The 27,057-nt window shown below is 47.1% G+C and overlaps 1 protein-coding gene across 3 annotated transcripts in view; it reads right to left on the reverse strand.

Moving 5' to 3' along the window:
* The window catches only part of ESYT2 (extended synaptotagmin 2), a 98,422-nt gene that overhangs the window by 37,475 nt on the left and 33,890 nt on the right, over positions 1 to 27,057 (reverse strand). For all 3 annotated transcript variants that reach the window (XM_066585351.1, XM_066585350.1, XM_066585352.1), the window contains exons 2-6: positions 18,994 to 19,035; positions 13,096 to 13,230; positions 10,292 to 10,368; positions 8,688 to 8,760; positions 6,470 to 6,559 (exon numbers count right to left, since the gene is read on the reverse strand). In XM_066585351.1, the coding sequence (XP_066441448.1) occupies positions 6,470 to 6,559; positions 8,688 to 8,760; positions 10,292 to 10,368; positions 13,096 to 13,230; positions 18,994 to 19,035 (417 nt within the window). The remainder of the gene's footprint in view (positions 1 to 6,469; positions 6,560 to 8,687; positions 8,761 to 10,291; positions 10,369 to 13,095; positions 13,231 to 18,993; positions 19,036 to 27,057) is intronic.

Below are 27,057 nucleotides of genomic sequence, written 5' to 3' on the forward strand. Positions count from 1 at the left end.
GCGCAATAGTTCACACACAAGATGGCCGCCTGCATAGACATGTACAGAAAAAGAATTAAAAAATAAATCTCCAAAAATCGGAAAATAAAAACTAATTAGAAAAACGGAAAATCTTTCACCATCTGGTTTTCATTAGTAGAACTCGAAGGGACGTTCGCTTTTGCGCTCTGCTACATCCGTACAAGTTCTTGTTTTAGCATCAAACAACGGATTTAATGATGTAGCCGTAGTGAAGCAAAAATGATCATTTCGTCAGACCGCAAACACGCGACTGGAAGAAAGCTGCACAATTCTGCCGTTATGGGTTTTTTTTTCCTTCCCCCTCCTGACTAATTACAGGAAATGCCAAACCACTAAGTCAACAGACACCCTCTTAGAATGACTGGAGGGTACTGTGTGCTGCTTAAGACGCGCTGCACACATTCTTCTTGGCAGTTGTCGGATCTACAAGTCCCTGGTGGGGCATGCTGGGAGTTGTAGTCCAACGATGCTGCTAACCACAGCAGACTACAGCTACAGCGGTGTTAATATTGATACTCAGAAGGGGTTTGCCAACAGTTTTCGAAGTTGACCAAACATCCCAACTTTTCAACGAGGCGATTCTTGTGCCGCGCTACTCGGCCCTTTTTTTTTTTCACCCCCGCAAGGCCACGCCCTTTTTATACTAAAGCATGCCCTTCTTCAGTAATAACACCCCTATCACTTATAATGCAATGCCATGGCAGCTGTAGACTGGGGTAGGCTGAGACCCTTCCTGCATATCTTACTGAATACAAGATTTTGCCAGTTGGTCGGTGACCACCACTGAATGCCAGAAGCGCCGTCCACTTTAGGTAACATTGGAATCTTCTTGCGAGACCACCTTCGAATCAACTTGTTTCAGAAGCCCCCATGAATTGCGCAGCCAAGCCCTTTGTCAAGAAAGGAATTTAACTAATTCATCTACAATCCCAAAAACGGATTCAAACAGACGCCAAACTAAAAACAAACTAACTGAATGTCCCATGTGGTATGATCAGTTAGCATGGGCAAACGTGACAAACTCAGGGTCCAAGGACTGAGTCAAATCAGAAGGGGTGATCCGGGTCTTTTCAGACTAACTAAGCGTACTATAACAAAGTATATCGAGGAACAGAGACATTTCAAACTAGATTACCAAAACCACCCAAGCAGCACCAGTCCCTCAAGCGGAGCAGCCGCCCTGAAAAGGGCAACCCCACTGCGGGAGAAAGACCAGGAGCAAGTCTGAGGTGCACTGATGACACCTAACACTAAACCATGAAGACTAAAGAACCTTAAAGTGACCAGAATTGCAGCATGCAGTGTCCTGAGGCCCATTTACACGCAACGATTATCGCTCCAAATGTGTTTAAATAAATCGAAAACGAGCCATTGTTTTGCTTTTAAAGATGAACGTTTAAACCTAACGATTATCGGTAGAAATGGACGTGGCGTCTGGGCATTTCAGTCGTCCGGTGTGACGCTGGGTAGCGTTTGCGTTTAAAGATAAGTGGACGATAGTTTTATAGGAGGGCGTGTGTATAAGTGAAGGGGAAAAATGAGCTAGTTTGGATTGCCCTTGGAAAGTAGGTCTAATTAGGTGGCTGCGCATAATTGGAAAAAAAAAAAACAACAAGCAGTTTTGTGAACAGACACTTGAAAGAATCTCTAGCTGTCAGGTTTGTTAACCCTTTCCAATCCACTGTCTGACGTCTAAAGACATTCTGATTGAAGGCGGTACAGCTCCGATGTTGGAAGATGTCCGGCAGGGTATTCTTACTATAGATTACTGGCTGCTCTGTTGTCGGGGGCCTCTCCAGCATGTCCCCTACCACAGTACTGGCTCTAGCCAGCAGATGGCTCCATTGTATAATGGCAGAAAGAGAAAGCCCCCTAGGAAACCCTGAATCCAAAATTGGATTGCAAAGGGTTAATCCTTGGGAAACCATAACAATGGCTTGACTAGGCGTTCTCTGAATCGGCATTGAGAAGGAATCAGTAGGAGGTAGGTGTATGCAGAAAAAAACAAGGGGTTTTGTGAAAGAGATGCTTTGTTCTCCCGACAGCCAATCTCTCCTCTTTAGACGCAAGAAAGTACGCCCGCCAAACGATAACCCCTCCCCACGAATCGCTGATTGTCATTTAAACCAAGCGAAATGCCAAATGACGGTTTTTATGCGGACTGAAAGTCAACAATGAACGAATATTTAAAGAAAAATGCACGATGGCCGTGCGTTTAAACGTAACGATTATCGCTCACTTTCGCAGTTTGAACGAATTTTGAACGATAATCGTTGCGTGTAAATGAGCCTTTAGACTAATGATGCATACTACTGCACAATGTGTATCAGGTAGTCAGAGGAGTGGTCTGGCCGACCATTTTTGTTTGTCTAGGACTGGAAGATCACTAACAGAAATACTCTGGCACAGCGCGTTGGCCAGCGCACCGGACGTATAACCGGAACCTCTGTACCAAGGGGCCAGTTTAAAGAACTTTACATGCCAACTGATAGTTCGGCGGGGTGAGGGTGCTTATCATTCACATTTGCCTCAGTCAGCCCAACCGGACCTCATACCAATAATACCGTACAACGCTCCACGCAAATATAGCATGTTAAAGGGATGGTCCGGGTGTGGATGACTTTTTATAAACATGGGCACCTATGTGTTAAAACAAAGAAAGCAGCTGTAAGCGCCTGTTTGTTCCCCTGCCGATCCAGCGCTGCAGCTGCCGTGGTCCTCCTGAATGTTGTGTACAAACAGCTACCACCTGACTTGTTGCAGCCAATCAGAGGCCGCAGGCATGCGGTCACGTACTCCTAGCATCTGAGCCATGATGCCAAGAAAACAGCATGCGGCTGCCGCAGCGGTCAGGTGGTCGCCGGTCGTAAACGAAGACTGAGCGGACTGCGGCAGCGCTGGCTCTACTGTTTTTACACATACGTACCCTTGTTATCGCGCCACACCTGAACAACCCCTTTAAAGGGAATCTTTCACCAGTTTATGCGGTCTGAACCACGGGCATCATGACGCCCACCTCCGCCACCCAGTTGTCCATTCCAGAGTCAAACTTCAAAGTATGTTTTTCTAAAACGCTGCAGCATTTTATAGTATAAAATACATGTGGGCAAACCCGCCCGGGTTCCTGCTGCCCGAGGTTTAGCCAACATGAACCAGGACAGATTCCTTCTAACACTACAAGGACATAAAATATAGAATGTATACAAAAAGCCCAAAAGGAGAGAAGGCATCTAGAAGACAGAACTGCACATGAGAGGGCGATGCGGTGTCTCACTTCCTCCTCCAATGGCGGTTTATCTCAGTTTTCTACGCGGGGCTGTTAGCGGATAAGTAGGCAGAATGCCCAGAAACCATCAAGTCATAGGAAATATCTGCGGTCAGCAGTAAGAGAGATACGACTACAGCGTGTGTCCCTCCCAGGAGCGGCGGGCGACAGCATCATAAACAAAGCACTATATACCGAAGAGCGCGACGGCACGGCGATTACTACTTACATGCATACGCAGCGAAGAACGCAAGCATTATTGTACACTTCCTTTAAAGGGTTAATTTAAAGGAATAGAACAGCCGATATGGACTAAAATGTCTACGGCTCCACCGGCAGATCGATCGCTGATCGGATTCCATCTAAAATGTACGCAACAACATAAATATCAGGGACAGACAGGAAGAGAACGGCCCGGAACCACAGATATTCATCACGTGTCGGCGCACGCTCGCCAGCATCTGATGAGAATCGCAATGCACTCTAGTTTAAAGGAAACGCGTAAAGTAAAAAATGTGGTCAAATCTGCAGGCCGTATGCTTCAGGGTGAAATGCGTTGGCTGCATCATTGCTTTTCACTGAACGGTTTTCATGATTGGCGCTTCCCTGTATGGAAATTATCCCTGTGACCTCGAAAATGTGTACAAACCCACTAAAACCAATGGGTTCTATTCTCTGCGGATTGCGTCTGCAAGGGTGTCCGTTTGAAGCCGACCTTGGGGTGTATTCACACAGGCGATTTTCTTGCGCAAATTCTGTCCGACTCCGAGCTGCTCTGAACTCACACTGATGTGAATGGGTTAATTCACTAGCGTGATTTTTCTACTCAGTCGTCGCCGGTCCTGTTTTGGGGTGAATCAAGTATTTATCGCGGGTTATTATGGGAAATAATGAAAAAACAAAAACCGCAAAGTGCAGAGCAGAAAAAACGTACATGAAAAGCGCATTGAGAGCGGTCAGCTTTTCATGGACCAAAATCCCACTTGCTTGTGTGAATACAGCCGAACAGAAAGGGCGAGACGCCAGCGGTCAAAAGTGCGCAAAAATTGTATCCCTGAGCAGTGGAAAAACATCGCCTGGTCAGATGAATCCAGATATCTGTTGCATCATGCCAATGGGAAGGTCACAATTTGGCACAAGCAGTGTGAATCGATGCCAGACCTGGACTGGAGCGCGTAATTAGGACCCCTTTAAGGTTGCTCTTAGATTGCAAGGATCCGTTTTTTTCACATCCCCTTTATATCAGTGAATTGCTTTATATATGTAGTGACCATACGAGCTTCTCTGCGAGACTCCCATTATACGGTAACGTCCCGTAAACTGCCGATACTTCCCATGTGCTTGGTACGCGGGCGTTACTGCCCCTTTAAGACACTCTAGTTTCATCTGTAATATTATAAGTCCGGTCCGTAAAGCGATTAGCCGGCCGTCCTTCCCTCGGGCCGAGGGCTCCTCTCCATACAAAGACATCTCTTTCCTGAGAAATTAAGCTTTTAATCTACGGCGAAGGACTGTAACGCTCTCTGCGCGGCTACACAAGGTTACGCGTCACGGTGCCAAGTGTATCTGCGTGTAGGCTACAACATCTCCAAATAAGAAGTCCGCTCCGACGCATTTGATAAGAATGTACATTATTATTAATGTGGACAACATTGCCTTTTAAGGGGAGAGAAGTCCTGCAAACACTCCAGGGACAACAAGGGGATCCTCTGCCAATTACGGCGGGCTGGAAAATATGAGAGGGACAGAAACCCATCCCTAGCCAGTGAATTCCACGGTCCTGACAAAGAAACGGCGCGAGCGCTCCCAGTCCGTCATGTGCTACTCCGAGGGAGACCGAATACAGCAAACTATGCCGTCACATATGAATAACTTCCTGTAGGTATCTGCAATGTATGAGAATCATATAGGTTTAAAAAAAAAAAACCACGCACATTTTTGGCTCTGCTGCATCCATTATGGCCTGTTCAATCATTTAAAAAAAAAACATTTAAAAGAAAAACAACTAAAAAAATGAAACCCAAAATACTTATTTTGTGCCTCAAAAAACACAATAAGTGATCAAAAAATGTAAGTACCCCAAAAACGGTACCAATAAGAACTGGAGCTCGCCATGATTAGTCAATGGAAAAATTAAAAAAAAGTCATTAGGATTTAGAAAGTTTATTTTTTGGCATAACTTAATTCAAAGGCCTCCTGCACAGGACCGGGTCGGATTCTGGATGCAGGATCCCGCAGTGGAATCAGACCCTGTGCTCGTACGGTGACCCCGCGGTACCCATCAGTTTCCCTGCACTTCGCACAGCGTCACACCCCTCCCTTTGTGTGTTTTTGCACCTCCCATAGACTTCCATGATACCTTTGCTGCGCAAAACACAAGAAAGTAGAGCAGGTCCTACTTTTTCCCCCAAGCACATGAAATGCGCGCAGGCCGCGCTTATGAGAATGAAGCCATTGAAAGCAATGGGTTCTGTCCCATGTTTAGTGCTCAGATTTTGCATGCGCAAACACGGGCGTGTGAAAAAGCCTTTAAGCTCCCTATAAACAGTTGCTGGTTGATTAATTATCTTCTGGTGTAAACAATCCTTTGTCTTTCAGTAACTAGACAAACTTTGTGGGGAGGCGCGCCTCAGTGACCACAAACACTCTGCGTGAATGCACACGAACAAGTCGCTGCAGCAAGTATTTCCAGCGCAATAGTTGTCCCGTGTAAACCCACCATAAAAGGACCCTTCACACTGTCCAACGATCGGACAAGAATACTCATTTAGCAGATCATCCGGTCATGTAAAGGTGCCTCCAAACACCCTACAAAAGAGCAAAAGCGCTCCATCATCTGGTCATATCCTTCAGGCAGCACAAAAAAGTTGTCTGTGTTGGCGGCATATCTCCCCATGTGAGCGGGGGATGTGCTGCCAACACCAATTAAGCCGTATGGGGACTAACGATTCTTCATCCACCATACTGCTTGAATTGACCTTTTGAAGGACAGGTAATTAAGCACTTATCTAGGTGATCGGCACTCGTTACAAGGGCCACATTGTGCCATCTATAAGGAGTCTAAGTGAGAACACTTATCAAGATGACTTATACCACGGTCACAAGATTTTTACTCTCTCTCTCATACCTCACATCAACAGTAAAGGTAAAAGACAAGTACAGTAATGGATGGATCCTACTCACTGGTTTCTTAAGGAAGAATAAAGAAAGTGCCCCAATTATTGGTACGTCTCCAAGCAAAGGCTCCAGAATGACCCTCATCGTACCGTGCAGCTGAAACACAAGAACAAGGTTATACTTTACAGAGACTAAATTCTGGTTTTCGGGTATATGTGTGTGTGTGTATGTATATATATATATTAATAATTCAAACTTTTTTTTTTTTCAAAGACGAACTTACGCACTAATGAGCTCCGCCACATATTACATCATCACTAGAAATGAGCAAGCATACTCGCTAAGGGCAATTACTCGAGCGAGTATTGGCCTTAGCGAGTACCTGCCCGCTCGAGAGAAAAGATTCGGGTGCCGGAGCAGGTGAGTGGTGAGTTGCGGGAGTGAGCAGGTAAGAGCAGGGGGGAAGAGAGGGAGACAGATCTCCCCTCCGTCCCCCCACCGGCACCCGAATATTTTCTTCCGAGCGGGCAGGTACTCGCTAAGGACAATGCTCGCTAGAGTTATTGCCCTTAGCGAGTATGCTCGCTCAACTCTAATCATCACACATTGCGGATTTAAAAAAAAAAAAAAAGACTAAAACTTAAAGCGACCTTCCAGTCCCGGAACCAAAAAGAGGGGGGCAGGGTTATAATACCTGGGGTCCATCCTTTATTGCTGTAGAGCTGCTGGGGACTTGCTCTGGTGAACCCAGATGGCCGGCCACTTTTGCCACACTGTGCATCGGTAGTCTAAGGCATTACACATTGCACCGATTGGCCCACTTAGCCAACTGGTTGATTACCGATGCAGTGTGGCACAGTTAGCTTGGATTAAAAGGGCAAGGCCAAGGAACAATATCAGAAGCTGTATGTTAGTAAAGGAGGGTGACCAGTAACATAACCCACTACCCCAACCCTCTAGTCCTGACGTTCACTGTTGTTTACAGGTAGTTCCGTAGTGTGCCCATTCAGCACATGATCCCTGCAACCATTCCCGGACCACAGCATTGGTAGAGAATGGTACAGCTATGGCCAGCGATTAAACAAAGCCATCATAGGGACCGAAGAGCAGGTGGTGACAAAGCAGGCGAGTATAGTCTGACTTACTGTATCGCTGACACTGTAGAGCAGACACTCCGGTGGTCCCGCTGGTCTTTGCTCATTTTACATGCTGTATACCATCTTACTAAAAGTAACTGGACACCTGAGCAAGAATCAAAAGTAATATTTATTTACATAGGTTAACCCTCTCCAATCCACTGTCTGACCTCTGAAGACATTACGATTTAAGGCTGTACAGCTCCAATGTTGGAAGACGCCCGTCTGGGTTCTCTTACTGTATATTGCCAGCCTCTCTGCTGTTGGAGCCTATCCAACGTGTCACCTCATGCAGTACTGGCTTTAGCCTGTATATAGCGCCATTGTATAACAGCAGAAAAAGAGTAAGCCCCCTAGGAAAACCAGGATACAAATTGGATTGGAAAGGATTAATACTTACAGGGGCTCTTTTGACCCTAAAGGGATATTTTCTACTAACGTCTGATACACTTCAGCTGATATTTCCCTCCATTCATCCCAAAAATGTCTGGTGAGCTCTCTCAAAGAAGATGTCCGTTCACAATTGGACTAGACGGTACAGAGACCCGACCTGAGCCCTGGTGAACATCTTTGGGACAAAGTAACATCAGATCAAGAAATACGAACAGCATCTATCTCTGAGAAAACTCACCAGACACTTAAAGGAGGAGTGGAGGGAAATACCAGCTGAAGTGTATCAGACATTATTAGAAAGTATGCAATGGAGAGTATATGATGTCATTAGGCCCAAAGGAGCCCAGCTAATTGTTAACATATGGAAATAAATACTACTTTTGATTCTTGCTCAGGTTTTTGGTAGGATAGTGTACACCGATGTTATCTATGTGATTGCCACAGCCAATTACTGGCCGCGGCGCTGAAGCTAGCACATACTGTATAATCATGTACATGTACAGCACGGTACTGCAGGAAAGGTAACCAAAGGCCAATAGGGACCACCAGAGGGTCGGTACCGGAGAACTGGGGGGATTTACAACAGGTAAGTAATATTTGGTTGGTTATAACATTTCCTGCAGTTACTTTCATTTCTGATGGATAGCCCCTTTATTTAGCTTAAAACACACAATGCCCCGGTCAGGAGTGCCATTATGGGCTACAACATATGGAGGTCACCCATAACCGTGGCGCTGGTTCATGTACAGACTTACCTGGATACTTTTCACACCGGCTCTGCAGAAATATCTTTTAACCTCCAAATCAATTTCTGTATTTCCCACAAAGCTGAGAAACAAAGAACAAAGAAGTGAGTGAACTCCGTCCCCACGGCTGCCCCAGTGATGTAATTGCAAGCATACGACATCCATTAGCTGCGAACACGAATGACGACTCGGATTTCATCAGCGCAGACGGTTTATTGTAATGCAATTCAAAGAGATGAAAAAGGTTCCTGTTTACCCCGAGTCATACAAGAAGCACTAATTACTATTATGTGTATACACCGCCGGGGGCGGAACAATAACTGCTGGGGGTTCAGAGGCCAAGGGGCTGCTATATAAAGTTACTGTGTGGGTCCTATACTATGCACTATACATTAGAGACCCCCATCTAGTGGTACATTGGACCTCTTTTGCCCATCAGAACCGCAGAATGAGGTGGAGTAGATCCTACTTGGTGAGGAAATTGTTCTGCAGGAATATCGGCCCCTGCGGACAGGAAGCATCTTGTAGTTGTCAGCACCCCCACCTAATCTGCAACATGATCTGAGCAGTGGACAGGAAGGGGTCATCGATTCATGCTGCTTGTGCCAAATTTTGACCTCCCATCAGCACGGAGCAACAGGAATCTGGATTCATCTGACCAGGGGATGTTTTTCGGCTGCTCAGGAATACAATTTTTGTGCTCTTTTGCCCACTGGAGTCTCGACTTTCTGTTTCTCTCAGACACAATGGCGCTGGAGCTGATCATCTGCTGTTATAGCCCATCCGTGCTAAGAAAAGGCGAGTTGCGCATTCGGACATGATCATGGCTGAACACTAGTGTTGTATTCAGCTGCTCTTGACTGTGCAGTGCATTCACATCAGAACGATTCCTGACATCCTCCTCTGACCCCTTTCGGTGAGGAGGATTTCCGTCCACAGGATTCCCTTTCACTGGATGTTTTGACTTTGCTAAGGTGCCACATGTAATAGAGAAGGGGCTGATTTATTTATTGAAATAAGCCAAAAAGCTAGCCTCCTGCCATAGCATCACGGACGTGAACTGGTGTTGGATCTGGACCGCTACAGGAGGTTTCTACACTGCGGGAACTGGTATTTCCCTTCCCTGGATGAACTCTTTAAATGTTCATTAAAATGTGGAAACAGTTCTTTGTTCCATGCAGAGATATAAAAGCTTGAAGTTACTGAGAGATTAAGACGATGTTCCCTCTTCGGACTTCTCTGCGGTCATTGATGATCTATCCGGAAAAATAATGGTTCCCTTCCATCTCCTTACACATAAATGATGCTTTTCAAACCAGGCAGGATGCAGTATTGTACAAGGTCTTTGTAACAACCTGACAGATATCAGAGGGAGACGTCACAAGAATCTCTCAGTAGTGCAGCCTCAAGCGGCGGGCCTGCAAAGGAGTGCAGCCTCAAGCGCCGGGCCTGCAAAGGAGTGCAGCCTCAAGCGCCGGGCCTGCAAAGGAGTGCAGCCTCAAGCGCCGGGCCTGGAACTGCAAAAAGATCTTACTGCAAATAAGATAATCATATTTTAAATGAAAAAAACCCTAAAATGTGGATCTTGTTGCCTATATTTTATTAACTCTTACCTGATCTGGAGATCCAGTATGACCTGTCTCTTGTCCACGTTCTCAGAGTACACTTTGACACCATTCACCCTTAGCGGCTGTCGGAAAAAGCAAAAGAGGAGATCATAATCTATGGATTACTGAGTGGAGGTCTTTTGAGGGGCTCTGGTCAGTAGTGGAGGACCTTTAGAGCGGGTCATCTTTAGAAGCCTAGTGGTGGGGAGAACGGTAAGGTTCCCATACGTTTTCAACAGTGACTTCTCCCACCTCCCGCATACACGAATGTTGAGTTCTTCTAGCTACTATCTCTACTGACTCACCCATACACATCAAAGCTCGGTTCAGCCGAATATTCCTCCCACTTCCCCCATACACATGAACACTCTGTTCAGTCGACTATTTCTGCCATTTCCCCCATACAAATCAACGCTTGGTTCAGCCAACTATTTCTCCCACGTCCCCCATGTTGGCGGCTTGGATCAACCAAACATTCATGTGTTTTAAGGAAAAAGTTGCAGCCAGACAGCCGTCCTGATGGCTTAGAGTATCTCCAGGGGAAACAAAAGGGATCAGGCGTCACAATTCCATGTGGCCAATCCTTCTTTGCCAAGGCATCATGTGGCAGTGGAAAGTTGAGCTGCCCCCTTACAGAGCCAAGAGTCATCTGGTCCCACCAAAACTAGCACTTTCAGGCAACTAAATTCTAATGTATATGGGGGTCTTCAGTCTGCTTACCGTATACATCAACGCTCGGTTCAGCCAACTATTCTCCCATCTCCCCCCTACACATCAACTCTCGGTTCAGCCAACTATTCTCCCATCTCCCCCCTACACATCAACGCTCGGTTCAGTCAACCATTTCTCCGACTTCCACCATACACATCAACGCTCGGTTCAGCCAACTATTCTCCCATTTCCCCCTACACATCAACGCTCGGTTCAGCCAACTATTCTCCCATCTCCCCCCTACACATCAACGCTTGGTTCAGCCAACTATTCTCCCATCTCCCCCCTACACATCAACGCTCGGTTCAGCCAACTATTCTCCCATCTCCCCCCTACACATCAACGCTCGGTTCAGCCAACTATTCTCCCATCTCCCCCCTACACATCAACGGTTGGTTCAGCCAACTATTCTCCCATCTCCCCCTACACATCAACGCTCAGTTCAGTCAACTACGCTCTTGTCTTCCCCCTACACATCAACTCTCGGTTTAGCCAACTATTCTCCCATCTCCTCCTACACGTCAACACTCGGTTCAGCCAACTATTCTCCCGTCTCCCCCTACACATCAACGCTCAGTTCAGTCAACTATTCTCCCATCTCCCCCCTACACATCAATGCTCGGTTCAGCCAACTATTCTCCCATCTCCCCCCCACACATCAACGCTCGGTTCAGCCAACTATTCTCCCATCTGCCCCTACACATCAACGCTTGGTTCAGCCAACTATTCTCCCATCTCCCCCTATACATCAACGCTTGGTTCAGCCAACTATTCTCCCATCTCCCCCCTAGACATCAATGCTCGGTTTAGCCAACTATTCTCACATCTCCCCCTACACATCAACGCTTGGTTCAGCCAACTAATCTCCCATCTCCCCCCTAGACATCAACGCTTGGTTCAGCCAACTATTCTCCCATCTCCCCCCTAGACATCAATATTCGGTTCAGCCAACTATTCTCCCATCTCCCCCCTACACATCAACGCTCGGTTCAGCCAACTATTCTCCCATCTCCCCCCTACACATCAACGCTTGGTTCAGCCAACTAATCTCCCATCTCCCCCCTAGACATCAACGCTTGGTTCAGCCAACTATTCTCCCATCTCCCCCCTAGACATCAATGCTCGGTTTAGCCAACTATTCTCCCATCTCCCCCTACACATCAACGCTTGGTTCAGCCAACTAATCTCCCATCTCCCCCCTAGACATCAACGCTTGGTTCAGCCAACTATTCTCCCATCTCCCCCCTACACATCAACGCTCGGTTCAGCCAACTATTCTCCCATCTCCCCCCTACACATCAACGCTCGGTTCAGCCAACGATTCTCCCATCTCCCCCCTACACATCAACGCTCGGTTCAGCCAACGATTCTCCCATCTCTTCCCTACACATCAACGCTCAGTTCAGTCAACTATTCTCCCGTCTCCCCCTACACATCAACGCTCAGTTCAGTCAACTACTCTCCCGTCTTCCCCCTACACATCAACGCTTGGTTCAGCCAACTATTTCTCCAGGCCTCCCCCATGTTGGCGGCTTGGTTCAGCCATCATTCATGCGCTATATGGAGAAAGCTGCAGCCAGACAGCAGTCCTGATGGCTTACAAGGTCTCCAGGGAAAACAAAGGGATCGGGCGGCACAATTCCATGTGCCCAATCCTTCTTTACCATGGCATGTGTGGGAGTGGAAAGTCGAGCTGCCCCCTTACAGAGCCAACAGTCATCTGGTTCCGCCAAAATTAGCGCTCGCAGGCAACTAAATTCTAATGTATATGGGGCCCTTCAGTCTGCTTACCCTATAAATAATGTCTACAGATGTCAATGACATTTAATTTAAAAGGGGTTTCCAGCAGCTCTAGGGATTTTTTTTTATAAAGTGGTAAAATGCCAGAAAATCTAACAGAAGCCAAAACCCACCTCTTTCGCTCCAATTCCTGGCACCCTGCTCATCCGGACTATGCAGACTTCCACGGTAGAGCAAACATGTGACATCTGAGCCCTCAACCACTTTGGCCAATTACTGATCTCAACAGTACCGTTGCAGTGAATTACATTTGATGCCATCACTGAGTATCCCATAGCATGAAGCCCACAGCCACTTACCTGAGTGCCCATGTCAATCTTGGTAAAACAGAAGGTGCTCAGATGGGCATTGGCTCCTCTGACTGCCGGCTCTATGGTTTCTCTGAAGAGCTTGTCTATGAACTGACAGATGAAGGGCCACATGTGTTTGACGGTCTATAAAAGACAAGAAATACATTCCATTAATTGGCTTTGTTCGCAGTTTGCCTTCCTTGTCGCGCAGCAAATCTAAAAATCCATCATATCTAAATATGAGGGGCCAGAAGACGATTATTGTGAGGGGCACAAATGGTGCCGGTCATAGAAACAAGACATTTTCCATTCTTCTCCGCGACATTATCAGGACGGCGCTGCTCTGCCTATAAAGCCCCCGTTTATAAATAGGCCCCTGTGGTGTCATTGCAACGTGTCAAGAAATCAAGTGCCACGCGCTCGTACGGAAAGCTTGGAGTGAATTAGGAATCATTAGTTCACATGCTTGAAATAAAGAGCTAAGAATAAGCGAGGAGACGCTAAAATTAAACAACAATTGAGGGGTCTTCAGACAACTGACAGACGTAATACGGTGCAGCCAAGGACGGGGCAAGTATCTGATTAGCTAGGCAGAGACCTTCTGGAAGTTGCAGAGAAACTAAAGGGGTTCTACCAGAGTCACGAGTTATCCCCTTATCCACAGAATAGGATCGGCGGGGTCTCAGCAGCCCACCAATTCTGAAACTGGGGGTCCGATGTCCTTTCACTGTCAGGTTGTTGCACCTCTCCATACTGGCATAACCTTGAATGGACCGCTGTCCAAGAATGGACAACTCCATTCATTTCAATGGAGCTGCCAGAAATACTCGAGTACTTGCTCATCCCCAGCAGCACCACTGAAAATGAATGGGGTGGTGGCGCACTTGTGTGACTGGCGCTTCTCCATTCTGTCTCCTCCACACTGCAGGGGGTGTAGTAAGCCTGTAGAGAGGAGAATGGAGGACACCTGACCTCTGTTCTCGAGACTGGTGGGGGTCTTCCTGCTGAGACCCCACCAATCAGCACATTATCCCTTATCCTGTGGGTAGGGGATTACTTGTGATTCTAATATAACCCTTTTAATGGGTATAGAAGCTGCCAGGTGAATCAAACGGATTTATGGGAACCAACTTATGGATGACCTCTACTCAAGTTAAGTCAGTAATAGTTCATCAGGGGGGTCCGCTGCTCAGGATGCCGGCCGATCACCTAAATAATCCTCTGACCTGTAACATCACGTTCATCAGTCACATGGACGGAGACCAGCTCAGTCTCATCCTGGTGAATGGGGTTGAGCTTCTACATAATGTATAGTGCTGTGGCATGGAACAGACTGAAGTGGGACAGTGCTCACCCGAGTGACAGTGTCACTTCAATCAATTGGTCAGAAGAGAATCGCAAGCAATCCCAACTGATGATCTACGAGGATAGGTCAGCAATATTTCAGTTTCATAAAATCACATTAGTTATAATGTCTTGGCCACGGTGAAAAGTCGCCCCCACCATCCTTACCTTTCAAGAGATGGGAACTAGAGGTATCTCACACAGCCACCTCTCCATAAAGTGAAGTGGGTTCAACAAGAAACACTGTCATCATGAGTTCAGGATACGGTTCTACACTATCCTACCAAAGGTAACTGGACACCTGAGCAAGAATCAGAGGTAGTATTTATTTCCATATGTTAATACTTAGTGAGGATCCTTTGGCCTTAATGACATTGGATACTCTTTGTGGTATACTTTCTACTAACATCTGATACACTTCAGCTGATATTTCCCTAAATCCAACCTGCAAACATCTGGCAAGTTCTCTCAAAGAAGATGCATTGGTCCATGAACAATGGTGCAAGGAACATCATGACTGCACAATTTCTGTGGAGTGATGAATCACGTTCCTCCATCTTCACATCAGATGGATGTACCTGGGTCTGGAGGATGACAAATACTTCCAACAAAACACAAATCCAATGCGGTTTTATGTTGGTTTGAGGATATGGATTGGACCGGCTGCACAGAGTCCTTACCTGAACCTACTGAACATCTCTGAGAGGAACTGGAACATCAGGTCAGGAAATATAATCAGCGTCCTTCTTTTTGAAGGAAAATACCAGCTGAAGTGTATCCGACGTTAGTGGAAAGGATGCCACGGAGAGTATCTGATTCCATTACAGCTAGAGGAGCCCCATTAAGTGTTTCAAGGGTTTTTCCAGGCAGCGCCGGCTGTCAGTGCCGGGCTATACCAGGGTCGGATGAGTAGCAGTCGCTGCTCTAACCTCTGTGCAGTGGTTGGCGCTTGTAACTGCAGGTGCAGTTCTCATTGAAATCAATGGGAGCCGTGCTTGTAACTGCAGGCACTGCCTGGCGCACCCCTTTAACATATGACAACACATACTACTTTTGATTCTTGCTCCAGCATTCAATTACCTTTGGAAGGATAAGGTCTCCTGCACACAGGCGGATTTGGATAGCGAAATCCAAAGCAGAATTCCGCATCTGGATTCTGCAGCACATCCAATATGGCAATACGCGATTTCCTGCCCACGAGCGGAAATCGATTGTGATTTTTCGCTTGCGGGGAAGAAATTGGAGCATGCTGTGATTTTTTGCAGACTACGCACGGCCGGCTTCCATTGAAGTCAATGGAAACCGTCTGTCCCGCAGCCATTCCGCAATCATTGCATAATGGTCGCGGCAGCCGTGTCATCGCCATAGCAACAGTGTGGCGTCATCTCTACTGCACATGTGCGCTGGCCAGCATATCAGCAGCAGCGGAGGACATGGCGGAGAGGTACGTTGGGGGTCACCGGGTCAAACTCCACTGTGGGAATGCGGGGTCCAACTCGCCCGTGTGCAGGCGTCCTAACTGCAGCTCAGCCTCCTCTGATTGGTTGCTACAACAATCTATAGCAATCTTACAGTGGACTCCGTGCATGAAGACATAATATTACAGCATTATAAGAGTACAGATACCAAACCACCAGTGCGGTGTACGTATACTGAGCCAAGTGGGGTCTGAAGGGTCAGAAGTGCTAACAACAACCTGTCAGCTTTCTTGAGACATCAACAATTCTGGGACAGGTTTTCTTAGAACTTGGCTTTGTGCCTTCTTCTTGGAAATATATGAATAGAATATATTCACAACTGCAAACATGTGAACAGAAGAGTTGCCATTCACCGGCAGCAAGCAAAAAGTAGCATTACGGGCTAATGCCCGCGGCGGAAATCCGCGGCGCTACAACGCAGCTATTAGGTTCTATTGAAATAACCCGCGGCAAGTCCTTTTTGCTGTGGGAATACGAGCGGCCGGCTTCCGTTGTAGTCAATGGAAGCCGACCGTCATGCTATACTTCCGCTGTAGCACAGCGGAAGTATAGCGTGAAAACGCGCCCCGCCCACTGCGTCATATGACACTGCTGGCGCATCATGTGGGACTCGCGTAGCGGTTCCGTAGGCAACTATGCGGTCGTTGGGGGGTATTCTGCTTGCGGAGCCCGTCACGGCCGTGGGCATGAGCCCTAAAAAACACAAAGTGCCTTATTTACGAACATTGTCTAACGGCTTATTCACACATTAGTATTTCTTATCCGGGGGTCCAAAATACAGAAGAAATGCAGATCGTTCCATTCTACTTTCCCTCTATAGGCTCCACTTCTGGTTTTGGCTCACAAAATACTGATGTGTGAATAAGCCCTAAAGGTTAGATAGCAAACAGACCAGACAATCTAAGAATGTGCCAGATCACTAAATGGTAAATCTATCAAATTCTAAGACCCTCTAAGCTTAGACCACCAATTAGTCTTAGTATTAGTTTATGACAAAAATTGACAATTCCCCCCCCCCCCCCCCCAAAAAAAAAAACCTGTCTGAAAGTGTCTAAAACACACGATAAATGTGACGCGGGCGCGCAAGACGGTTTTCTGGCATATTCTGAATAGTAAATCAGTATATTGCTGAACTTTTCATTGTACAATAAATAAACCTCATTAAAGTTGAATGTAACTCCTGGGACTTGGTGTTCACAAGCTGCGCTTTTTATTTATGCTGCTGTCAAGCCTATAAGTAGCCAGGTCTGCAAAAATCCCTCCCGTAGCCCGGGGCTACGGTATAAAAGTGCACAGCAGGGCAGATTTCCTGACAGCAGGCACCGCTGTGCCATCCCCTCCACACCCATCATTGCTGGATCACCAATGTCATAGGAAGCAAAAATGAAACATGGAGAAAACCAAAAACCGATGATGTGCTGGATGGAACCCAAGCCTGCATGTTAGGCTGGCTGCACACAATCGGAATCTGCGGTCGGCGTCCGCACGGAGGATCCGCAGCAAATACCATTCAAAACATACATGTTCTGAAAAATAGTTTTCCTTCACACTTGCAGAAAAGAATTGCGATTTACACGAGCGGAGGGAAAAAAAAAACGCAGCATGTTCTACTTTGCTACTGCTTCCATTGAAGTCAATGGAAGCCGTCTGACACGCAGCCAATCCGCAATTGACGTTGCGGATAGGCCCCGGGTAACCGCATCCTCGCCTAGCGATGGTGTGGGAAAAGCAAATTACAAAAAAATCTGTACTGCGCATGACCGACGGCGAGCGTCCATGGTCATCCACAAGTACAGCAAAAGAGGTTACGCAGGGTCGCCCGGCCGGGCTCACGGCCAGATTCCGCTGCAGGCCCACACATGCGGAATCCGGATTGTCCGCGTGCAGCCGGCCTTAGAAAGATATGCTCTACAGCCCCCAAATACTAGAACTGATATTCCGTCTGGTGACGCACTGCTGTAATATTGATCGTATTTTGCGCCCGTTCTCACAAAATCGCTGCATTTTATGGCGATTTAGAACAAAGTGTTTGAACGCATCGTACAGCGTTTGACAGCGGATTATAACACCCGTTAGAATTGTGATGGGTGAGGAGGTGCCAGAAAAAAAAAAAAAAAAAAGTGTTGACATGTGCAAAAATAGAGCAGAGAGCGCTCAAAAGTCGTGGCGTTAGAGACGCTGAATTCCAGCACAAGTCTGCGAAACTTCATTGAAATCAATGGCAGCATTGTACTGCGATTAGCGCGGCGTTTGAAGCACTGTAAAACGCCTCCATTGATTTCAATTGGGCTTTTCAGTATAGCGTTTGAAAGCGGTGTTTTTTGAGCGCTATCTGTTCTATTTTCATGCGTTTAGGCGTTTTCTAAATGTGATGCGTCGCCCACTGAAGTCATTGGGGAGCGCCTTCAAACGCTCTCAAAAACGTGGTAGAACGCTGTGTACAGATTTTTACCGTGTTTTGGAACACAGCGTTCTACTCCACCGGGAGGGAAACGGAAAGTGTTAGCGTCATCGGCTTACCTCGCTGCGTTCTTTTAGCGCAGGAACAACGCAGACGAACGCTCACACTGAACGCCGCACAAAGCAGCTCTGCCGTAGTAAGAACGCTGTGGTTTTTTTTTTACTACCGCCTGTGAGAGCGGCCTGACCTCGGGGGTCCTGACCCAAACTCCGAGACTTACAGGAATGTATTTTTGCATTCTTTTGCCCAATGGAGTTTCTCCTGGAACATTCATAGCAGCAGCGGTGCCACGTTCAGCTTCTCTTGACTGTGCAGCGAATACCGCGCCGTTCTCCTATACTCCCCACAGCGTTACATGAGAATGGAATCGTTGGAATCACTCAGATCGCTAGATTTTCCCATCTAATGTGGATTTACACTGACACTGATCCACCGAAAACTTGTCATGTGACTTTATTCTGCACTCCGGGGGCACGGGGATAATCTCCATACAGGGAAGCACCAATGGTGAGAGAGCCGGGGGTCTAATAAAGTGGCCGTTCAGTGTACATGTGTGAAGTATAAATGTCCTCTGCTGATCTGTACTATACAATGATAAGGGGGCAGAAATAGGAAGAGCCGTACCTTGTTCAGCCATTCAGCTCTTTCGATGTCAGGGAAGTGAACCTGCAGAAGAGAAGCATAAAACGATGAGCACGACACGATACAAATCCAAAAAAACACAACACAAAAGACAAAACATTATGCAATAATATAAAAGTGTAAGTTTTTGTATGTGATATTCTGCATTTATCAGCCAATATCTGTACAGGAAAGCCGTAGATCAGGCCTGCACAACACTGCGCCCGCAGGCCACGTGTGGCAGGGCAGATGATTTCTTCAATGCTGCGGATTTGGACTCGGCTTTGGATGGGGATAAGCTGCAGAATTTCTATGACATATTCCCGGCATACACGTGACACTGTGGATTAAGGAACGTTACATGCCGGCACAACTTCAGAAATGGAATGGTCCCATCTGCTTGGCACCCACTATCAGACCTCGTTCCGACTTCCAATAAGTCACGCCACCTTGCCATGAACACGCTAGCCGGTGTTTAACCTCGCTCACAAAATACCCTATACATGTGTGAGGGTTCCCAAGCGTCACTTTATAACCAATTTACATACTGCTATCCCATAACTTTTGGCACGTCGGCGTAGTACTAGGTGAAGCTGCAGTGTTCGCATCCTGGCGGCGGTACTACTAAATATAGCAGATGTTGACTTCGCTGCTAATCTAGACATACAGCCAATAATTGTAATTTGCTTCTCGTGGCACATGTTTAATTATTTAGCATGCTGAACCAGAACATTCGTTTCTCGGGATCAACACTGCGATATGATCTGCAGCTGGTAGGCTCCTGTCATTTAAGGCCGCTCTGCAAACAGCTGATATCTGTAATGGAGGTTACATTTATCGAAACACAGCGTCATATTGTAAAGGGGTGGAAGAGATCGGGGCGGCGCGCGTCGGGGGCGGAACTCAATTACCAGCAATCGAAACGCAGAACGGAGATCTCTGTGCTGCTGGAGACGTGACAGTCATCTCCAAGGGTGGGTGCAAGCTGTTAGAACATACCCTAACGGCATGGCAGGACACCATGCCAACCGCGCCGCTTCACTTATTTGCGCTGCGCACTTAGAGCGTGCAACACACTAATAATCCAGTTATGTAAATTAATTCGTTCTCATTAACAATTTTTTTTTAAGCGCGACAAAAAAAAAAAAAAAAAAAAAAAGGACCTGATCTTCCAAAGACACGACTAAAAGACCTCATTGTCCACGGGCGGGTCGGATTCCAGCGCCGCCGCACATGCGCAGTAGATCTATCTATATTTTTTTATTTCCCACAGAATCCGAGGCCCGTCTGCAATTAAACTGCAGATGGATCGCGGTATGGGACATGCTGGACAGGCCCCTGACAACAGAGCGGCCGGCAATATACAGTAAGAATACCCTGCCAGATGTCTTCCGACATCAGAGCTGTACAGGCTTCAATCAGAATGTTGGAAGATGTCAGACAGTGGATTGGAAAGGGTTAAAGGTGCGTTCACATATAGCAGATTTGCAGCAGATCAATTTGAATTCGCTTGTAAGCGTGAAATCTTCTACAAATCCGCTGTGTGTGAACGCACCCTCAGGCGGGCTACACCCTCACCCAAGTGAAGTTAGCCTCATGCTGACATAAGAATGATTAGTCGTCGACTTGTTGGGCGGTGTACATCAAATTCAGTCAATTACAAACAAAACAAATGACAGACCAAAGACCGCTTAAAAGGGCAAATTACAAAAATATTTAGCCAATCCCGTGTGTGCGAACAAATGTTTCAAATACCAGCGACTCCCTTGGCGTTCGGTTGGCGGTCAGGTCAAGCGATTTATTTTTGCGTGCAGAAGAGACTATTTTTAACGTAATAAGTGCCGACTGATGAGCGTGTAGATTGGCGCTAGCTCACATTGGCTGAGAGCCGATACTAGACGAAGGAGGATCGTTAGTTCCATCATTCATCTCTATAGAACCGGCCGTTCATCTCATTGGTGAAACGGGAAGCTGAGCAGCCGACCATCGAGGCGTTGGCCTGTTTGCTGGCTGATCATTGTCCCTGTCACACAGCACAATGATGGGGAGGATGAATGTCCTGTTGAATGTTCATGCCCAATATAATTGGGCCTTTAGGGGTGTGCAGCTGCACAGGGTGCACGACTCCTCCCAAGCTCAGGGGGTGCTGTTGTCACTAATAGAAAAGGGAGGAAACAACACTGAGGGTAGTGAGACGATACTGGAGGGAGGGGAGAGAAGATATTGTGCGGTATAGATTATACTGGAGGGAAGAAATAACACTTGGGGGATGATCATGGAAGGAGAGCGGGATGATGCTGGAGGGATGCTGTATGAGTGGCGTTATAGACTTCTATGAGATCATCTTCGGCTACTGGAAACAGCCAAGGCCAGTGAGGGGGCACAGTGATTGGGTGAATGCTGCAGCCCCCTCATTCTAGCCATCAGCAGGCATCTCAGCAATTGGACCCCCACTGATCAATACTTTTGAAATGTTTCTATGACTTGCTCAAAGTTATCAGAGAGTGTAGCTACTCTTTAATCTCTAGGTTCAATATTTCCAGTACAGGTGGATGAACCGGGTCTAATAGTTTGGGCAGGGTATACAAGGTATGGAGCACCGTGCCCCACAATGGATACGATCCGGTAATTCAGGGTAATGCAGTTCAGTAATTCCCTGGAAGCTGTAGGTTGTCTTTACTGTCGGCTTCCCTGCTGATCCACTACTATGAATCACATAGTGTAATGGACGGCCGCCCCACCCAGCAGCTCGCAGAGCCGGTCTGTTTCCTTTCTGAGTCATCCCATTGCTACACTGCAGTCTGGCAAGTCTCCCCATCCCCAGGTCCCCAGGCACATGGACACAGTAAGCAGAGCAGCGAGGCCTGGAGCACAGAGCGCCGAAAGTGTAAAGAATCCAGAAGACAGAAGCGTTTACAGTCCCGCCAGACCGTTCGGGAGGTGCGAGGAAAGTGGGTGCATCGTGGACCGCAGGGGATCCGCACAGGGTGTATACATGCGAGGAAGGCCGGGGTCACGCGAAAATTGTAGTGTCTTACCGGCGTAGGGAGCTGCGGATCCCTGCGCAACGTTGTGTTTATTCCTGCGCATGAATGGCGTATTTTATGCACACTGACCTGCACAGTTTTTTTTTTTTACTTGTTTCCTAGTGCCATTTCACGCGCAAAAAAAAAAAAAAAAACACGCAAGCAACGCTCCCATTGATTTCGATGGCCAATAAAGCTAAATTCGTTTAATTTGCGCTATGTTCGATTGGAAATCAAAGGGTTCCATTCACTGCGTATTGTGCGTGCAAATTTGGTGCATGCAATATGTTGCGCAAAAACGTTCGCGTGAATAAGCCCTAAATGAGCAGGTCCGCTGACGAGCACTCAGCACACTCCCATACTTACTACACATTCTGCTAGGGTTTTGCCAAGTTAAAGGGCCACTTCGGCCCAAACACATTTTTCCGTGCCTGCCCAACCCCCCCCCCCCCCCCTCGCCCGTTTGTCGCATTCTGGAGGCCTCCTATGTGTATTAAGCCACTTTTACACAGTCGAGAGACGCAAAAATATCGCACGAATATGAGCCCCATTCTTTTGAATGGGGTCATATACAGAAGCAATGCAGTGTGGGGAAAAAAATGCGTCATGTTCAATCTTTGGGTGTTCCCTCGGAACACCTCGCCCATTGGGGCTGGAAAACAAATCACAACTTCCCAAAAGTGATGGGAGGAGTTTTTGGCGCGGCCCAATATCGCGCTCGCCCAGCGTGAAATTAGCCTCACAGTTACCTCCCTGCAGTGCAGCCCTCTGTCTGATTAGACATTTTGGGCCTGAGATTTATTTTTTCACTTTCAGTTTCACATCTAGCCCATGATGCATCAGCACAGCACTAGCTAGAGGCTGCACCATCTCTGCCTGCTGGATGGATACCTTCTATATTCACCTAAATAAGCTGCAACTTGAGATGAGCGAATAGTGTTTTATGAGAGTACCTGCCCGCTCGTCTCCAAAGATTCGGGTGCCAGCGGGGTGCGCAGGGCGGCGGGGGAAAGCGGAGAGATCTCTCTCTCCCCCGCAACTCACCGTTCTCCCCTGCCGGCACCCGAATCTTTAGAGACGAGCAGGCAGGTACTCGCATAAGGCACTACTCGCTCGGGTAGTTTGCCTTAGTGAGTATGCTCGCTCATCTCTAGCTACAACCCATAAGTATACAGTCAGGAGGATGAGCTGTGATCTCCTCTAATATAACTGTGTGATCATCATCAGTAACAATGATAGGAGTGTTTGTGTTCCCTTCTAGGCAGTTTCTGTGGCAAGTCCATGTGAGGCTACATTCACATGAGCATGAATCTTTCACGAGTTTTGTGTGTTGGGAGACGAACAAAATTTGCGTGATTATGGACTCCATTCTTTTAAAGGGAGTCATATGCATGAAAAAATTTTTTCACCCCAAAACAGCAATGCTGCGAGGTTAAAAAAATGAAAGAAAAAAAAAAATCACTGCACGTCCTATTTTTTCAAATCCTTTTTAACGCATCCCCCTTTTTTTGGATCTTTTTGGGACCTCATCGCATGCCGTGCGATATGCATGCGAATGTCATGCGATATTTCTCATTGAAGTCAATGGGAAGCACGAGAGCGAGGATCGCAATTTCACAGAAGTGGTAAGATTTCAAATCAAAAACGCTTTGCAGCGCCGCGAGTCAAGCACGTTGACAAGCGCGATATTAGGCAGAGTTTCTCTGCCCAATATCGCGCTCCCCCGGGTGAATGTAGCCCAAGAGGTATCACTGCATCCCCTTTTCTCACCCGTTTTCACAGATAAGAATAGGACATACAATGTGAAGGGTTCGTGAAGATCGGACTGCGCCGAGACAAGTGTCCGTGTGGAGTCTGGTGCGAGCCGCGCCGGAGTACGGGTCCGACCTTACCCTCCTGATACAGAGCTGAGGAGCTGACTGCATTCTGTTCCTTGGCCTCACCTTCCTGAGGAATGTCTTCCTGGCAGCGGATCATCTTGGTCAGGAATGCTCAGTACAGAACCAGCGAGACTCCATATTCAGCGACTACAAGCAGAGATCTTGAAAACCATGACAAATGAATAGACCAATTACTGCACAGCCTCATTAGGCCAGGCTCACACCATTGTGCCGTACGCGAACCCCTCACAAGTAAGCACACAGCAAGTACGCCATGACGTGTATTTGCTGTGCGCTGCCAATCCCCATGTACTATTTTGGCGTGTATGTGTGTGTAATACGCGCCAAGATAGAACGCGCCGCAATTTTTTTCCAAATCCGCACTATTGTGATACGGGTTTCGCTCTCTGCATTGCTAAAGTACCCGCAGCCAAGATTGGCGCATGTAAAGTCTGCGGCAGATTCCATCCTTTTTTTACGCCGTTAGACTTTTCTCTCTCCTCTACGTACGCGGCGTATACTCTACATGCTTTCGGTGAGGAGAATCCGCAGAATGCCCGCCTCATATGAACAGTTAGACGGGACCCAGAGGTTATGCAGCATATTTTCCAGAAGAGTAATAATCCTCCTTCTGGCATTTTTGAGGAGTATTTTTAGCCGAGGAGGCGGGAGGCGCAATATGCGGTAATTCAGAGACATACGTGGGGTTACACAAGAGTCTAACAATACAGATATATGTGGCGTTGTATAGCGTGGCCCAAGGAAAAGTATACCGCCACCACATTCTTAGAAGTGGTCTATAAGAAAATCTCTGTGTTGCCCATAGCAACCAATCACAGCACAACTTTCACTTCTTATACTGCTGAGGTAAAATGAAAGCTGCGCTGTGATTGGTCGCTATGGGCACCACAACCATAAGCTGTCTCAAAGAAAATCTTTGTTGCCCATAGCAACCAATGACAGTGCAGCTTTCACTGCTGATGTAAAAACAATACCCCCTTAGGCTATTAACGCCGCCTATCCTGCCTCCGCACATTAACAAAGCCGCCTTTTTTGCCCCCTCCCCCCCCCCCCCATCATTACTAACCCCCGTACAGTTTTACACTGTACTAGTAAAAGGAAGATCCCTCGCTCTCCCGCCACTCCGCTCCTTCCTCTCTTTCAGTCATGTGATTGCTGCAGCCAATCCCTGCACTCATGGCCCTTATACACGGGCCAACAGACTTTCAAACAACCGCACAAGCGCTGAGGTCACCGCTAAGATCCCCCGCGCTCACACAGCGCGGTAACACAGAGAGTTTCCTGCTGGATCGTGAGCTTCTCGCTCAGCACGTCCCCTCCTATGTGAAGCGCTGAGTGTTTACACCGGACGAGAAGCCAGCGACCCAACGAGGATTAACCCTTTCTAATCTGCTGTCTGACGTCTGAAGACATTCTGATTGAAGCCTGTACAACTCTGATGTCGGAAGACAACCGGCAGGGTATTCTTACTGTATATTACTGGCCGCTCTGTTATCGTGGGCCTCTCCAGCATGTCCCATACCGCAGTACTGGCTCTAACCAGCAGATGGCGCCATTGTATAATGGCAGAAAGAGAAAGCCCCCTAGGAAACCGCTAATTGCTACATGCAAATAGGCCTTAAGTGGTCACACGCCGTCAAGTACACGATCGCACTGAAGAGCGGTGCGGCGGGGGAGTGAGGGAGCGGATTAGCTTGTCGTTTTCTATTTTACAGTGGTCGCATGCCGAGATCAGTCTCAGAAATACACGAGGTCGATTGCAAAGCCCAAATTTGTAGATACCGGCCGCCTTTTTTTTTTCTTTTTACTAATCAAAACCAGATAATTAAACATTTTCCATTTTTCTAATTTGTCCTTTTTTAATGTTTTTTAATTTTCACTACTGACTGAAGTGAATATGTAGCCGTAATTCAAATATTTCCTGCTGCCAGATCACAAGACTGTGCCCGTACACCAACATAGACCGGTGACGAGCCGGGCACAGGGAATTAGCTGCTTGTCATAAACAGAGCTTTGCGAGATTTGCTACCTCCTTAATGAATGGTGATGAAGCCTCGGATCGCACTAACTGCTGCCGACAGGCATGAACCGTCCACGCTGAATCCTATTACATTCATACTCAAGCCAGACAGCCAGAAAGAATCGGAAATGTCATAACTAAGTTAAAGGGAATGTGTCATCAGTAAATATCCAATTTTCTAAATCAGCTTTTTATAAATGTTTTTCTTATAGAACATTTGGTGAATTTTTTTTCATATACATATACACACATTATATATATATGATTATATATTTAGATAACATATTCCACCATTCACAATAGGTGATTTCACAGCTCACCTCCTCCCCTTCCATGCATAAAAGTCACAGAGCATGTCCACATTAATCTCCTAGAGAAGCCTACAGATAATGGTCACAGATCACATTCTTGATCTCCCTGCAGAGATCAACATCACAACACTCTTCCACAGAAGCCCATAGGTGATGGTCACAGCTCACTTCTTCCCCCTTTCTGCACAGGTCCCAGAGCATGCCTACAACACTCTCCCAGAGAAGACTATAGGTAATGATCACACAGTATCTACTCTTCCTCCCTGCACAGATCATAGAGCATGCCTACACCCCTCTGCCAAAAAAGTCAATTGTTGATGGTTACAGCTCACCTCCTCCCCCTACCCACACAGGCCACAGAGCGCACCAACAACATTCTCCCATATAGAAGACTATGGGTAATGATCACACTATTTACTCTTCCATTCCTGCACAGATCGTAGAGCATGCCTACACCACTCTCTCAAAGGAGTCAACTGTTGATGCTTACAGCTCTACTTCTCCCCCTACCTACAAGGTCACAGAACGCACCCACAACATTCTGCCAAAGAAGTCAATTGTTGATGGTTAAAGCTCACCTCCTACCCACATAGGTCACAGAGCGCACCCACAACATTCTCTGAAAGTCATCAGTTGTTGTTGGTTACAGCTCACCTCCTCCCCCTACCCACTCAGGTCATGGAGCATGCCTACAACACTCTCCCATAGAAGACTATGGGTAATGATCACACTGTATCTACTCTTCCACCCTGCACAGATCGTAGAGCATGCCTACACCACTCTCCCAGAGGAGTCAACTGTTGATGGTT

Source organism: Eleutherodactylus coqui, chromosome 12 (assembly GCF_035609145.1).
Source record: "Eleutherodactylus coqui strain aEleCoq1 chromosome 12, aEleCoq1.hap1, whole genome shotgun sequence".
In the NCBI taxonomy this organism is placed as follows: Eukaryota; Metazoa; Chordata; class Amphibia; order Anura; family Eleutherodactylidae; genus Eleutherodactylus; species Eleutherodactylus coqui.